This window comes from Vipera berus, assembly GCF_964194415.1.
Source record: "Vipera berus genome assembly, chromosome: 5".
Lineage (NCBI taxonomy): Eukaryota > Metazoa > Chordata > Lepidosauria > Squamata > Viperidae > Vipera > Vipera berus.
In genome coordinates this window covers 49429677-49446651 of record NC_138207.1, presented here as the reverse complement: position 1 = coordinate 49446651, position 16975 = coordinate 49429677, and the positions used below count along the sequence as shown (strand labels likewise).

General features: G+C 40.5%; 1 protein-coding gene across 2 annotated transcripts in view; it reads right to left on the bottom strand.

Moving 5' to 3' along the window:
- NEURL1 (neuralized E3 ubiquitin protein ligase 1) overlaps positions 1 to 16975 on the bottom strand; it is a gene marked incomplete at both ends in the record, with an annotated part of 159267 nt that overhangs the window by 49090 nt on the left and 93202 nt on the right. For both annotated transcript variants that reach the window (XM_081330098.1, XM_081330099.1), the window contains 2 exons: positions 10 to 331; positions 2859 to 3100. In XM_081330098.1, coding sequence (XP_081186224.1) covers positions 10 to 331; positions 2859 to 3100 — 564 coding nt within the window. The remainder of the gene's footprint in view (positions 1 to 9; positions 332 to 2858; positions 3101 to 16975) is intronic.

Sequence of the window (16975 nt, the reverse complement as noted above, 5' to 3'; positions counted from 1 at the left end):
TATACCTACCTAATAGTTGCACTCCACGAGTGAGTCCATAGACATCAATCAAAGCCCACAATGGTTCAGTTGTCCTTACCCCACTGAAGAACAACATTGCAGCAGAATCATTAACACGATAAAATACACGTCCCTTTTTATCCACCCAGAATGCTATGATATTTCCCTCATTTGCAAATTCTTCTGGAAGGGCCTTTGCCCAAAATCCACTTTGAGAAACCAGATCTGGGCATGCATACTTGGGCAGAGTTTCTGGGTTAATCCTAGAGGGATCCTTGGATGTAAATCCCAGTCGAAGAGCTCCACTCCAACAACACTGCTTCTTGGTGATCTAAAAGGGGAGAGACATAACAGGATCAATATAATTACTTTGCATTTTTATTAGGTATACAGTACATAGGATTAGGAATATGAATGGATAAGGAAGTTTAACACAATCTGATGGTAGATATATATGGAGGAAGAAACTGTCCTTGCGTGTGTGAAAATATGAATATAGTATGTTATGAGAGATGTTTTTGAAAGGAATAAGTATGTGAACAACCGATTCTCTGTGTGGATGCCACTTCCGGAAGTCCATTCTGGGCCTGGGCAACAAAAACTTAGCTACCATTTTTGCCGAAGTGGTGCGAACTGGCTGAATTCCACCTCTGTGTGTAGGAAAGAAAGGTTCCTTAAATTATGAGATCTATTAGAATGAGAAGACTGAAAAGGCATTTTTTTCCCAGTCCCTTCAGTTTCAGCCAAATCTGAGCTTTGAGTCAGCAGATAGTAATTATTATTTATTCTGACATCAAAATGACTTTCTTTTCCAGTACCAGTAAAATGTAACAAAAATAGTTTGGATAAAGACCCCAATTTACCTAAAAGTGATAAGGAATAAGACTTAAATATATGATTTTTGTGACTTATGCTAGTAGTTTTTTTTTTTGCATTGTACCAATTTTGTGACAGGCCCTATTGCATTTCTCAAATTTCCAAATGTATCTACACAGTCCTAAGCAGGTTGAAGTTACTTTTACAATCTGATGGTAGATATATATGGAGGAAGAAACTGTCCTTGCGTGTGTGAAAATATGAATATAGTATGTTATGAGAGATGTTTTTGAAAGGAATAAGTATGTGAACAACCGATTCTCTGTGTGGATGCCACTTCCGGAAGTCCATTCTGGGCCTGGGCAACAAAAACTTAGCTACTGGTTCTGCCGAACTGGTGCAAACCTGCTGAATCTCACCACTGCATGTAGGGCATTATAGGCTACAATCAATCATACTTAGAAGCAAGCTGGCAACCAGAGCAGCTCACAAAGCAGAGGTGTTACATGGGCATACTAAGCACAGCTTGTTACTGTCTCCATTGCTGCATTCTGAATTAGTTGAAGTTCTAGGTGGTTTTCAAGGGCAGCCCCATGAAGTGCACATTGCAGTCAAACCGCAAGGTGACCAGGATGCAATAGCAATAGCACTTAGACTTAGACTTATAGGCCACTTCACAGTGCTTTACAGCCCTCTCTAAGCATTTTACAGAGTCAGCATACTGCCCTGAACAATCTGGGTCCTCATTTTACTGACCTCGGAAGGTTGGAAGGCTGTCAACCTTGAAACGATGAGGATCAAACTACTGGCAGTCAGCAGAATTACCCTGCAATACTGCATTCTAACCACTGTAGCTTGGGTATAGGATGAGGTGAAAGGTTTATTCCCCAAGCTTGTGGGTTGCTTTCTAAACATTTTATTACCACGCTAGGTAACATCTTCAGTGGAGTTTAGGGGTTGTCAGTGTCAGTGTTCTTCTGTTTATAAGGGCTTCAGGTGTGGATGTGTCAAATGAGAGTCTTGTGATGGGTCTTATGATAGGTCAGGTGTGAGTCATCACTGAGTCTTGTGATGGGACTTGTGAGGGGTTGGTTATATCAGGTCAGGGTCATTAGGAGGTGAACTGCTGGTGGGAGGGCTTGTGTGGGTTGGCTGAGGGTCGATGCTGTCTCTGGTTGGCTGTGCAGTTGATTTGGATTCTGAGGGGTTGATAGGCTGGTTTTAGGTCGATGTGTGTGTCAATGGAATTGCTTGTGGAGTGCCAAGCTTCAATGAACTCACGAGCGTGGTGGGTAGTAAGCAATTATTTTTGTGTTGCTTCAATTGAACTCGTGCTGTTTGGTGTCACTGTGGTGTGGGTAGAGATTAAGGATTTGTGGTGTTTGACTGCCAGCTGGTGTTCATCGATCCTGGTTTTTAACTGATGTGATGTTTGTCCCACATAGAATTGGTTGCAATGGTTACAGTTGCTTTTGTAAATTACTTTTTTTTCATCCTTCTGTATCTTGTCTTTGGTTCTGGATAATTCCTGGTGGATGGTAGCTGTGGGTTTGTCAGCTATTGCTATTCTTAGGAGTTGGAGAATTCTGCTGTCATTTATGACACCCTTTTCGAGTATGGCATGGTTAGTTTTTTCATGGTACTTGGCTGTGTGTTGTGTTGTGGTTTGAGTGCTGTGAATCGGAATACAAAGTTTTTTGGATAGCCGTTATGGAGAAAGACGTCAAGCAGCGTTTCTATTCTGTTTTTCTTACTGTTGTGGTGCAGCTGTGTATCCTGGCCATTCTGAAGAAGCTTCTTTTGTGTGTAGTGGGGTGATTGCTTGTGAAGTTGAGGACCTGGTCTATGTGTGGGAGTTTGCGGTAGACAAGGATTTCCAGTTCTCCACTGTCTAGACTCCTTATGTTTATGTCGAGGAATGAGAGTCTGTTGTCTGTTTCCTCTTCATGTTTGACTTTAATCCCAGGGAATATGTTATTGAGTAGGTGGTGTGCCAAATTTTGTGTTAAAAAAACAGAAAGTGGAAAGAAGCACCAACTCACCTTAAGCCTGATTTGCTCATAGATGACTATTGGCCTGTTGCTGAAGGTGATGGCATTGCAGAAACTTGCCTGTCGCTTGACCACTTTCTGAGTGGTATCCATAATGATCTGTGACCCCTTGGTGTGAGGATGGAAAAGCAGTGGGCTGACAGAGAGAGTGCCACACTGTGAGATGGGTAGAGATTGCTTTTGCTTGTGATGGCATCGATGAGAGGAAGCAGGAAAGGGCCCACCAATGGAATCTGAAACAAGAACAAGGAGAGAGAGCTGATCTTTAAATCAAACAAAAAGGAATCACTATTGGTGGAAAACATTGAATGAAATAATTGCTTAGCTATGAGACTGATTTATAAAAAATGCAGTATAACATAAACTACAATATAATATAAATAACATAAATAACTACAGTATAACCATACATATTTAAGTCAATGGTCTATACAGCTTTGGTAGCTTGCAAAATGCTTATTGGTGACAATTGCTTAATATCAGTAATTCAAAACAAATTCTGTAAAACAAATTCTAGATGAAACTATATGTAGAAGGGAGAGAACGTGTATACTGCATTTTCTGTATTTACTATATTTGACAGCAATTAGCCCCAGATTTTAACTAAATCTGGAAATCTTTAGAAAGCATATAAGAGCATATAATAAAAATACAAAGTACATTGAGGTTGTTACCTAGCTGGGTAATAAAATGTATGCAGATAAACAACCAAGCTCAGAGAGCACCAAGGACTCCACAGTTCAATGTATGGATAGAACATATGGCTTGCCATGAAAGCCTGGAAATAACACTAGGACAACCAAATATAGTATGATATACAGGTAATACCTGGCTTACGAACATTCAATTTATGGACAACTCATACTTACAAATGGGCTGCCTATTACTTAAAATGGCAGACAGTTGAATGTCAGTAAAACTTGGCTCAAAATGGTAAACAGTGTTCTCTTTCCTTAAACCAACAAATCCAGTGAAGCTATGCAATGTTTTAATGATGTAGTGCATGTGTTTTTAATATTATATAGCCTATTTTCAGTGGTTTTCAGTGGTTCATAAAACCATTGCACGTTGATCTGAATTCTGTACATAAATTTTAGGTCAGGGACTAAATACAAGAAATACCATGGCAAATCAATCTGAAAGCATATAGTATTGAATACTGATATTCAACAAATACCTAATATTTGTTTCCCTTTCCTGTCCAATAGTGTTGTGCAGATGAATAGAGATATGTAAGAGCTTCAGTTTCCATTAGTGTAGAATGCTCACTGAGAGTAAACAGAAATTGACATTAGAAACACCAGCCATGTAAAAGGAGAATCTAGTTGTGAATATTTAATGACCATCGTTTATTTCCATGGTCTACAAATCAATGTGAATGTTGTTTGCTTTCCTTCAATAGGCCTCTCAAGTAGTGCAGACGTAAAAAAAATCATTCTGTTGCTAAATATAAACTAACTGTTAATCTTTTAGAAGAAAGAAATGAAAAATGCTGCTCATAGTATTTTGGGATCTAGTTCTGGAATATTTTTTAAATATTCTCTTTCAGTTTAACTATATTGTAATGGAAAGCTTATCTCGGGCACATTTTACATGCACATTGCTGTAACTTGGAAGTGATCCTATTAAATTTCAACAAGATTATAAATCAGAATTTGGTTCAGAGCTGGAAAAGGTGGAAAAAGCCAGGAACAACAGGAAAATAGGGAATGATAAAGAACCTTAATAAGAATTCGTAGAGAAATAGACAATATATAGCAATTGTTAAATAGCGGGTTCTTTGGCGCAGGAATGAAGACGAGGTAGCTGAGTACAGGGAAACTCATATTTTATTTTGTGCAGAATCTGTACTAAGCAAATGGCTGCAACTAGCCGCAATATATGGTCTAGCCCCTAGGCGGCAGCCAATAGGTTTGAAGCAACCATTGCCGCCTAGGGATAGCCAATTGTAGCGCTGGAGACTTGTAGTCTGGGTTGCTGGAGAGCCGTTAGCTGCTCCAGCAACCCACATGGTATTACTATGAGTCCAGTACATTACACCCCTCCCCTCTTAGATCAGACAATATTAACACAAGTTAGTCTCAATGCAATTATCAAGACTCATTATCAAAACACACTAAAATAAAAGTAATAGAACAAAAAAAACATATAGGTTACAACGAGATTAAACAATGTCTGAATGAATAGGCTTCATGGATAGCACACTTACAGTTACAACATAGCACTAGTTTCTGTAGTATAGTGGCATACAGCAATACAACAATATTATAGCTCTTTATTTTACAACGTAATCAGCAAGATATGAAGGAGGCTTGTGTGCCCTAGTGGAACGTCTCGGAGTCCCCATCACTTTGTGGTCTACCAGCTTACCCAGTGGGCTGGGTAGACTTGTGTTCCTTTGTGCTCCTGAGTCAGAGGGATTAGATGCTCTCTGGCTGGCCTCTCCAGGTTGGCCCACCCCAGAGTCAGACTGATCAGCAGAGTAGGTGCAGCGGTTGCTGAAGTTCGGATGGCTTGCTCCTTCAGGGGATCTATGTTGCATTCCAGGACTCCCCACTTCTCCCTCTGGTTCCATTTCAGTTATGAAGGAAAAGTCCTGAGAGTCCATGTGAGGACTGGCTTGGCTGCAAGTTTGAGGACCTTGGGAGGGACTTATGATGCAGTCCTCACTTAGTGGCCATTCTGAAAACCATTTCCTGAACTGATCAATGTGTCATCTGACAACTCGCCCTCCCTCCAACCCCACTTCATAAGACAGGGGTCTGGATGCTTTGGTAATTTGACCAGGAACCCACAGATTCCCATGACCATAGTTCCTGGCCCAAACTCAATCGCCCATGTGCAGCCCCCTCGGGGGTTTTGGTCGAGAGGCTTCTGCTGCCATTCTATCTGGATGCAACCTGTCCAGTTTAGTGATCAAACACCTCCCCCAATGTAGTTCTGCAGGACTTTTGCCTGTAGCAGTGCAGGGCGTAGAATGCTGGCAGAGTAGAAAATCTGCCAATCTGTGATGCCAGTCACCTGTGACAATCCGCTTGAGTGGTTCCTTCGTTGTCCTCACCATGCATTCAGCTTGACCATTAGAAGACAGATGAAAAGGCGCAGACGTTGCATGTCTGATGAGATTAGCTCTAAGGAAGGCCTGAAATTCAGCAGCAGTGAATTGGGCCCCATTGTCTGAAACTAAGACATCTGGCAACCCATGTGTGGCAAAGAGTTTTCTCAGCACCTGGATGGGCCTAGCAGCAGTCATGTTAGGAACTGGAATTACTTCCAGCCATTTGGAGTGGCTATCCACTACTATAAGGAAGAGCTGTCCCTGAAAGGGCCCAGTGTAGTCTATGTGAATCCTAGACCATGGAGTGTGTGTTTCCTCCCACCTGTGAATTGGAGCCTGTGGCATTTCAGGCCTAGATTGCAGGCATGTATAACAACCATGGACTTGTGCCTCAATGTCCTTATCAAGGCCAGGCCACCAAAGGTAGCTTCTAGCTAAAGCTCTCATTCTGACAATGCCTGGATGGCCTTCATGTAATGACTGTAAAACCCTGTCTCTTAGGGAAGTGGGAATTATGACTCTGTTTCCCCATAAAATGCACCCCTTGTGGACAGATAACTCATGCCTTCTGACAAAATAGTTCTGAAATTCAGAACCTGGGCTTTTATCCAACCAGCCCGTGTATACCCATGACAATACTCTACTAAGTATTTTATCTGTGGCAGTTTCAGCAGCAATGTCCCCCACATGGAGGGGAAATTCAGGTATGTCCTGTATGGACAGTATTCTAGCATCTGGAGCCGGATCTGGTTCCATTAGTGGCAGTGGTAGTCTGCTGAGGCCATCAGCATGGCCCATTTCTTTGCCCGGTTTGTGAATCAATTTAAAAGTGTATGTAGATAGAAAAATAAACCATCTCAGCATTCTTGGAGAAAGTATATGGGGGGTTTGTTTGTCTGTTGTGAAAAGTCCCAACAGAAGTTTGTGGTCTGTAAAGACCATGAAGTCCCTGCCATATAAATAGTCATGGAATTTTTTAATTCCAGCAACGATGGCTAGGGCCTCTTTGTCAATCTGAGCATAGTTGCGCTCAGCAGAGGACAATGTCCTTGAGTAAAATGCTATAGGAACCTTTGTTCCATTTTTTTCTATGTGGCTTAAAACTGCCCCCATGCATCACATGCAAGACATACTGGTTTAGACTCTTTGTAGTGAGTTACAGTGGACTTTTCTGATAATAGTGCTTTTAAGTCCTGGAAACTTTTTTCATGTAGGTTAGTCCATTTCCATGGAGCTTTCTTATCTAGAAGCCTGTGGAGGGGCTCTGCTAGTGCGGCCTTATGAGGTAGAAATGTGTGGTAGAAGTTTAGGAGGCCCAAGAATGCTTGTAGCTCTCCTTTGGATTTGGGCCTAGGAGCCATTTTAATGGCCTTCACTTTAAAATCAGCAGGGTGAATGCCGCTAGCATCAATTCAGAAACCCAGGAATTCTGTTGAAGGAACCCCAATACTACACTTGCTTTTTTAAAATTTGAGGCCTGCTTCGTGAAGCCTCTGCAAAACAGCCCTGAGCCTACTGGCTAACACTTTGGGGGATTCCCCTGCAATGAGAACATCATCAAAATAAGGGCAGACGCCCTGAATACCCTTAAGTGTACGCACCATGATTCCCTGGAAAATGCCCGGTGCAACACTGACTCCAAATTTAAGCGTTTAACTTTGAAAGCCCCCCTATGAGTCACAATCATCTGAGCCGCCGCTGTGACCTCATCAACCAGCAGTTGCTGATAGCCTGTGCTAAATCAAGTTTAGCAAAAATATACTGCTCAAAAAAATAAAGGGAACACTTAAACAACACAATGTACTGTATTTAATAGTAGGATGTCTTATTTTCTGTTCCCTTTATTTTTTTGAGCAGTATAGTACCCCCTTGCAAGGAGGCTAAAATGTGGTTGACCACTGGGACCGGGTTAGCTTGTTGCTTGAGGGCTTTATTTAGTGTGCATTTATAGTCAGCGCAAATGCAAATTTCCCCATTGGCTTTAAGTGGAGTGACTTTAGGAGTTTCCCACTCCCCACCATCAACAGGCTGTAATACACCCTGTTCTACAAGCTTATCAATTTCTGAATCAATTTTATGTTTTAAGGCAAAGGGGACCCTACGAGGCTTAACCCTGATTGGAACTACATTGGGATCTAGCTTAAATGAGATAGGCGGGCCTGTGTATGTTCCTAGGGTTGAATCAAAAACATCTGCATAGTCCTCGCATACTGACACGAGGTCTGCAGTTTGTGTCCAGTTTATACCAGTAATCTGCACACCTAAGGCATCAAACCAATTGAGTCCAATGAGACTCGTTCTCTGGCCCCCTACTACTATTACATCCAGGTGCCCCCAAAACCCCTTAAATTTTACCATCAAAGTGGCTTCTCCCTTAACTTTAACATGAGCATTTTGAAAATCAGTTAGGATTATATCTGAGGGTCTTAGTTTGGCCCAATTGTTACTGCACCTACACACGAAGTTAAAGTGTTGTGAGAAATAATTAAGACTGCAGAGCCAGAGTCCAATTCCATCTTACATGGAACTCCTTGTAGCTCTACCAAGAGCTTAAGTTTGTGTTTGAGGGGGCGTCGAGCCCCGGTGCGGCACACGCTTCTATGGCTTCTGAAAAACCCCACACTCACTGGACCCTGGGCCCCAGTACCTCTCCTAGTCAGTTCTTCTGACTGGTGTTTGAGTGGCTGGTCTCTCTGTCGGGCTCTGCAAACCACTGCGATGTGGCCTGTCCTTCCGCAAGCTCTGCACTTGGCTGATTGGAATCTGCAATTGGCGCAAAAATGGTTGCCGCTGCACCCCTTACATCTTGGTAAGAGAACTGCCTTGTAACTGTCCTCTCGCTGCTGGCTGTTGCGGTGTTGTGCGTTGGGTTGCTTTTGGAGTCTGTTGATTTCAGGTTCTTCTTCCTCAGAAGATTCTACGGTGTGTTCGGTGTCCTCAAGGTGGACCATTTCTTCAAACTTTGTCATTTTGGCGGGCTGTACTGTTTGAACTGCACCCCCGGCAGCTTCGTCGGCCATCACTTTGTCTTGTGCTTGTGCTTCAGAAAACGTTAAGTTTGGGACTTCCGGTGGCTGCGCGGCGCCGGAGACAGCCTTCCCGGGCTGCCCGCGGCTCAGCTGAGTAATTTTCACCCGAAACAGCGTCGATCAGCTGTTCGGGTGAATTTGAAGCCCCCTCCTCGGGAGAAGAGGAGGGGGTGAGGCCCCAGGTAGGGGTTGAGTTCTCCGGGGCCGCCTGAGCTTGTAGCTTGGGCGGCTGAAGGATCGAACTCCCCCGTAGCCTGGGTTGCTCCCAGCTGGTCAGCGTCTCTGCTCCGGATTTCTTGGAGCAGAGCCAGGCGTTTGCAACCACCCCTGCCTGAAGGAAGGACTATGGAATAAAAGGAGCAGGCAGAGCGGTACAAGAGGAAAAGATGAAGAGGATTATTATATTTTACTCTCGAGCTTGATGGACTTTTTTAAACTTAAAGTGAAAGTGCGTCACAAGTGAAACTAAAAGATGGCGGCTAAACCTCCCTCAAAAACTCTTCGGAGTGCTGGAACTTCTCCGACGCAACAATCATCATTGCAGGCGTTGCATCCTCCTGATGTATTGACACCGAAGGATCTACAAGATGCTCTTGAAAAACATGCCCAGGTAATTCTGGAATCAATGGGAGATAAATTTGCACGGATGGAGGAGAAATTGGAGAAATTGGAGGAGAGAATGGAAGAGAGGATGGAACAGAAGTTTAGTGTGATGAAGGTAGACATTTTGTCTTCAGTGTATAAAGTGGCTGAATGTGTGGAAGATCTGGAGGAAAAAGTGGAAGATTTGACTCAAAAGAATGCCATATTAGAAGCAAAAGTATTGGAGAATGAAGATTTAAGAGATAAAATGGACAGAGAATTGAGTCTTGCTCAATATTATCAGATGCAGTTTGCTGTTAGAATCAGAGGCTTAAAAGAGAATATTAAGGAAGATCTAAAGCAGCTGATTTCGGAGGCTCTGGAAGTGGTATTGAATCAGCCAGCATCTGAAATAAAGGGAGGCATGGATAAAGTGTTTCGTGTGAATTCATGGATTGCTAGACAGAGAAAGCTGCCTAGAGATGTGGTGGTTTATTTTGTAAAGAGGGAAATTAGAGATGAAGTTATACAAGCTGCCTATGATTCTAAAGTTGTGATTGCTGATCAAGAAGTTTTGGTTCTAAAAGAAATTCCTCCAAAGATTTTAAGGAGAAGGAAGGATTTTACATTTCTTGTGCAAGAGCTCAAACAACGAGATATAAGGTTCAGATGGGAGATCCCAGTTGGGTTGATGGTGATGCATGAAGGTAAAAGGTACCGTCTGGCTACTGTGATGCAGGCGCGTGATTTTTACAATAACGTTTTAAAAGCAACCCCATTATTACTTTTGGAAGCTGCAAAGAGATTTGGAGAAGGAGAACACCAAGAGGCTGAAGATGGACAGGAGAACGGTGCTGGAGGAGATCAAGCTACAACTTCTTTGGATGATCCTAGAGAGAAGAGGGTGACGCGTGCTGCTTTAAAACGATTAAAAAAAAAATAAAAGAAAAAGATCAGCAGAAGTCTATGGAATTTCCACAACGTACTTATAGCCAAGCAGTGGGAGGAGCATGGCCTAAAAAAGATAGTCCTATCAAAGCAGCGCTTCAAGAGCTTTGGGATGATATGCATGACAACTAAATTTTCAACTTGGAACGTTAATGGACTAAATTCACCACAGAAGAGGAAGAAAGTTTTTCAATATTTAAAATAATTCAAGATAGATGTTATATGTTTGCAAGAAAGGTATATTAGGGTTGTGGATCAAAAGTATTTACTGAACTCAAGGTTGGGTACGCGATTTGTTGCTTCTGTAATGAATAAGGAAAATGGAGTGGTTGTTTATGTTAAAAGTGCTTTAACAGCAGACTTAATTGAAGCAGATAAGCATGGAAGATACGTTATGATAGAGCTGCTGCTAGAAGGCAAAAAGACGCTTTTAGTTGGATTATATGCTCATAATCAACAACAAGCTGACTTTTTTAGTTTACTTTATACAAAGCTTACCCAGTTGGATTATAAATCTGTTATTTTTATGGGGGATTGGAATGGTGTTTTGGATGTACAGATGGACAAGGCTGGAGCTTCTAAGCGCGTCCCAAGTCATGCTAGACTGCCTAAATCCTTTTTTTTGAAATGAAGATTTTATATTAATAGTGTTTGTAGTTATTCTATATGAGCTAGAGAGTGATAGATTTTAGAGTTTACGGTTGTTAGCATGTGGTTGTTTATGATTCTTTTTTTTGTTTTTTATACCTTGTACTTAGCTCTGGGAAGTCGGGGGGGGGAGGGGGGGAGGGGTAAGGAGGGAGGGATAGGGGAGGGGTAGGGGGGTTTGTTAAAGATAAAATGTATGATAAAACTTTTTAATAAAAAAAAAAAGAAAACGTTAAGTTTGGTCTAGCAAAGAGTCTCTGCTGAAGCGTTTGGTCTCGTAGGCCACAGATGAGCTGGTCTCGTAGTCGCTCTTCTAAATTAGAAAATTTGCAAAGGCGTGCGGCCTGCCTCAGGCCCGCTATGAATTCCAAAGCTGATTCCCCCAGTTGCTGCACTCTTTGGTCGAACTTGAACCACCAAGCCATTTCAGACATCTTGGGCTGGAAATGTCCAGTTAGCTTCTTTTTGAGGTCTACGTAGGAGACCGCTTCAATCAGTGTTGGTGCGAAAAGGTTCTTGGCCAAATCAAAGGTTGCTGGGCCGCACACGCAGAGTAGCGTTGCGGCCTTCAGTCCTTCTTCCACGATCTGATTAGGCCTGAGGTAGTTCTCTACCTGGGATAAATATGATGGCCATTCCTCTGGGTGCTTCATGTCGAATTCCCAAAGTTTTCTGACCTTCGACATTCTTTCTTTGCTGGTTCCTGCGTTTCTTTCCGAATCCTGCTTTCCAGGCTCAGGGAATGAGTCCACTGAGCACGAGGTCGCTAGCATAGCTTGCTAGCTGACCTTGAGAGAGGGGGGGAGAAAATGCCTTTTCCCTCCGGTGTGTCTTCCCCTCATAGATTTCAACTCTTTTTTTAGTGAAGCAGGATCCCATCCTCGTCACCAGTGTTAAATAGCAGGTTCTTTGGCGCAGGAATGAAGACAAGGTAGCTGAGTACAGGGAAACTCATATTTTATTTTGTGCAGAATCTGTACTGAGCAAATGGCTGCAACTAGCCGCAATATATAGTCTAGCCCCTAGATGGCAGCCGATAGGTTTGAAGCAACCATTTCCGTCTAGGGATAGCCAATTGTAGCGCTGGAGACTTGTAGTCTGGGTTGCTGGAGAGCCGTTAGCTGCAGCAACCCACGTGGTATTACTATGAGCCCAGTACATAACAGCAATGATACAGTGTATTAAATTTAGGAGCAGCTATGAACTCTATTGGCAACAGTGCCTACCAGAAAGAAATCATGAGGTCTTTTGGAAGTTGCATTGAATGCTGGATATTTTTTAAGGCACAAAAAAAATACATTTATTAGTCACAATTATTCTGATCTGTTCACTAGTTCTTAGCATGGTCCTTACCATGCTATTCAAAGATGAAGCAGAACCAGGGAAAATATGTGCATGCTTCTGATTTTTGGATCCCGAAAACATGTCCAACCTTTTGCAAAATATTCATACATATGTATTTCCAGGGCTATATTCCTTTTGCAAAATCAATTTTTCAAAACTGACAAATTAAAACTGAGTCATTTTTGAAAACAATTTAGTTTATACACAGTGAGATTGATACAATTATAGTACCATCAGGTAGCATAATTATTTAATTCATAACTTCCTAAACAGAGAGAAGACATTTAAAGGACAAATATAGCATGCAAACCTATGCCTGAAAATGGTGAAAGCAAAAGTGTTTTGCAACAATATGCCAAGATACGAGATGGGCTAACTAATCTATAGCACCTGTTTTGGTGTACTCTTAGTTTTGCTCTTACTTTTTTTTATGCTTTATGTATGTTGCTTCCCCCAAAGAAAGTAGCAAGAGAAATACGCAGTGCTTTTTTTGTAAAAGAAAAAGGTGCCAGAACTCACACACATCATACAACCCGCCTTGCCTACCCTACAAGGTTCCATCCAAAAAAGGTGCCGGAACTCCATTCTGAGCGTTCTATGAGAAAAAAAGCCCTGGAAATACATATGTATGATTTTTTTTTTTAATTCCATTTATATCCCGCCCTTCTCCTAAGACTCAGGGCGGCTTACAAGCTTAGCAGTAGCCTTCATTCTATGTATATGCCTGCTTATTAGGGCTTTCACACACACCCCAAGCGGCATTATTACAAAGTCAGCTTAATTGCCCCCAACAATCTGGGTCCTCATTTTACCTACCTCGGAAGGATGGAAGGCTGAGTCAACCTTGAGCCTGGTGGGATGCGAACCTGCACTAATTGCAGGCAGCTGGTGTTACTTAAGGAGGCATTAGCCCACTGCTCCACCAAGGCTCCACCAATTAGCCCACTGTTCAGGTAACTAAGAACAGAATCATCTTTACCATTCTCTTTCTAGATTAATCAGAAGTAGAACCAACATAACTTGCCTTAAAACTCATTTCTCCTGATTTTGGCGAAGCAGATAGTAGCTTAGGATCTACTAATACATTTGAGCAGTTTAGAATAAATTAGCAAAAGTTTCTGATTTTGAGTTTAACAATATCAGCACAAAAATTATCCCACTTGCATGCACAGTACCTTAAATTATCCTATTAAAATGAATTAAGCCTGTTATAACAAGAAATGAAATTTTGTTAAGAAAAGCTATGCCTTCTCTCCAGCTCTGAAATTAAATACAAATACAATTTAGGTCTCCTGTTTTGTACCAAGCTATGGTTAATGGATCTTCACGTTTTGCTTTAAAAAAACAATGCTGCAACATAAAATTTATCCTGCTTGAGAAAGGGTTGATTAGTGAATAGAGAATGAGAATCCCTGTTATGAGAGAGTAAAACTTAAAAGTAAGCCACTTTGATGTAGTGGCTAAAGCACCAGGCTAGAAATGGGAAGACCCAAAGTTTTGCTTTAGGCACAAAGCCAGCTGGCTGACCTTGGGCCAGTCAATTTCTCTCAGCCTTAGGAAAAAAGCAATGACAAACCACTTCTTAAAAATCTCGTCAATAAAACTGTATGTATTTTGAATAAAAATAAAATAAGTAGGATTTGCCTGATTATTTCGGAAAGAAAACAAAAAAACCTGTAATAACAAGATGAGATGCCAAAAAATAATGCTAACTAGGATAGTTAGTTTATCATACACCATTTTCCAAATAACATACAGGTTTGGGTTTTCAAGAATTCCTAGATTAGCCTTTATTTGAACTTGCAACATTTGCTGAAGTGGGTATGCGTATGTCCATTAGTATGGCTTGTTTCCTGAAAACAAAACCCAATCACAACAAACACTGAAATAATTCATGACCGTTTTCAAAACAAATATCATATGGACTCATAACAGGGAAGGGAAGTTGTATGTATGTACTGTATATATTATATATATAGAAAAAGACTCTATGTGAAGAATATTTTGACTGACCTGCCTTTCTTTCTTTTCAATATGGCATACATAGTCACAAATGGTTGAACCTAATTCTACAGAATAGACAATCTGACTGGTTTTTGTCTCTTTCTTCAGCTTCTAGGTATCATTCAGCCTTTTCAATCCCTATGATTTCAGGATTGTGGACTACAATTCCCACTGTCTACAAATTGTTTTATTTATTTATTTTTTATTTTTAATTCCATTTATATCCCGCCCTTCTCCGAAGACTCAGGGCGGCTTACAAGCTTAGCAGTAGCCTTCATTCTATGTATATGCCTGCTTATTAGGGCTTTCACACACACCCCAAGCGGCATTATTACAAAGTCAGCTTAATTGCCCCCAACAATCTGGGTCCTCAGAATGTTGAAGTTAACATTCATACATTTGTAGTGAATTCAGAAGGAATAGAGCAACTCGTCTAGTAGAAGAGAGGTTGTGAAAGTTCTGAAGATTGTGTATTTCACTGGATTCATTTGATGTGGATTTATTAGGGCAGAGCTATCATTAGAAGCACCCATTTCAGATGGCAGATTATGAGAGGCAGGGAAAGGCTTCATTAAGCTTTTGCACCCAACTGGCCTGTTGTCATCCCTGTAGAAGTGTTTAAATAAAACTGAATTCAATCTGTACTATCTTTTTAATTATTTCCACAGCTTAACAGACACAGTAAAACAACTTACAAAACATTTTTCCATAAATTCTATTATGAATGTATGCCAAGTCATCTCTTTTGTCCAGAAAGTAAAAGATAAACCCACTGACAGTGGCAGGTTTTTTTCATGTGTTTTTTTCATTTGTGAGAGGGTAGTTTAATTATTGTGCTGGAATATCAGAGCGCTTTGGAAGAAACAAAGAATCATTTTCTTGAGCTGATAAAAAGGCTAAGGGATGGAAGAAAATGCAGTTTTTTAAGAATGGGAAGAAAGTGTTGCTGGAAAACTGAAAGCATATGGGGTTGTCTAGTTTTGATGAAAATACTATTGTACCTTTTTTCACTCTCTTGGGGAGTGTTTGGGGCAAAGGAGGAAGTGTTGAATGGCAATTTAAAAATGTACCCTAGATTGAAGGCAGACTATTCTTTAACACATCTGTCAGGTAAGCTTCAAAGTACAGAAATGATATTGATTAATCTTACTTGAAAACTTTTTGGGAGAAGGCTAATGTTTAACCAGTACCTGATCAGTACTTATTTTTATACAACACACAGCAATAGTACATATAAAACTGTGAAACTCCTACTCCAAACTAGTAAAAGAAGAATTATACAGCAAACCTTTCAGCAGGTTGTACTGTTCAACTCAAAGGAACATTTGAGTTGCCATTTTAAATTTGATAAGTTCATTACATTATGATAGATTGATGGATGATAGATGTACAAAGTGGTGAAAGTGCAGTATTGTAGGTAAACTTTGCTGGCAGCCTGGAGTTTGATCCTGACACAGCTCAAGGTTGACTCAGCCTTCTGATGTTGGTAAAATGAGGATCCAAATTATTGAGGGCAATATGCAAATAATGCTTACATTGTAAACCACCCAGATAGTGCTGGAAAGTGCTATGGGGTGGGTATTTAAGCCTAAATACTATTGCTATATTATTTTGATAGATGATAGATAATAGATGACAGATTAGATAGACAGACAGATTCTATGGATTAATCCAGTTCAGGCATAAATTGGTTTTTATTAAAGTAATCAAACAGCACTCCTCTAGAGAATGTAAGGCCTGAGCAACAATACTTGTATCTGTATCTTTACTTGGAATTATAATCTATTGCTCTAGGTTTCCCACCCTCAACTTAAAGGAAAGTGTAACCCTAAGATTGTGTTTTCACATATGCATTATCAAGTTTTCACAGTCAATTTCAATAAAGTGTTTTCTTTACCTATGCTTGTTCCTTTTGTTGGGTGTTTGCAAGTCAAGTTATTATGGAAATATTATTGCTAAATATGGATATAAACAACTAGTTATACATCTGAGACTAAGAATTAAATGGGAAATTACCCGTTTAAAATGAGACATATTAATATGCTTTGATACAGTTAAGTGTACAAAATGAAAAAGTAATAAAAGATACAATATGCTTCAAATCAATTTTTGATCATGCAATATAATAGGTGCTGAAATAACACTGTCTCTCTTTAGTAACACTTCAATATTTTTTCACTTATCTTTTGCACCTTTTTTCTTATAAGTATAGAAAACTCTGTAATAAACGCTACCATCACTCCTATTCTATTTAAAATTTCATTTTAAAAATGTATGATACCCATATTGAAGTCTGTGAGCTTTTCAGATGTATTTGTGTACATTATTTGGGACTAACTGGCATATGATCCAGCAGGGCTCTTCATACAGTATATTATTCAGCTTTATCTTTCATTAAAAGATTACTCATTTTCTATAAATTCCCTTTTTCATTATAAAAATGGAAATAAACTTAAAGCTGATGAGTATTGTATTATTTTTTATAATTCTATATC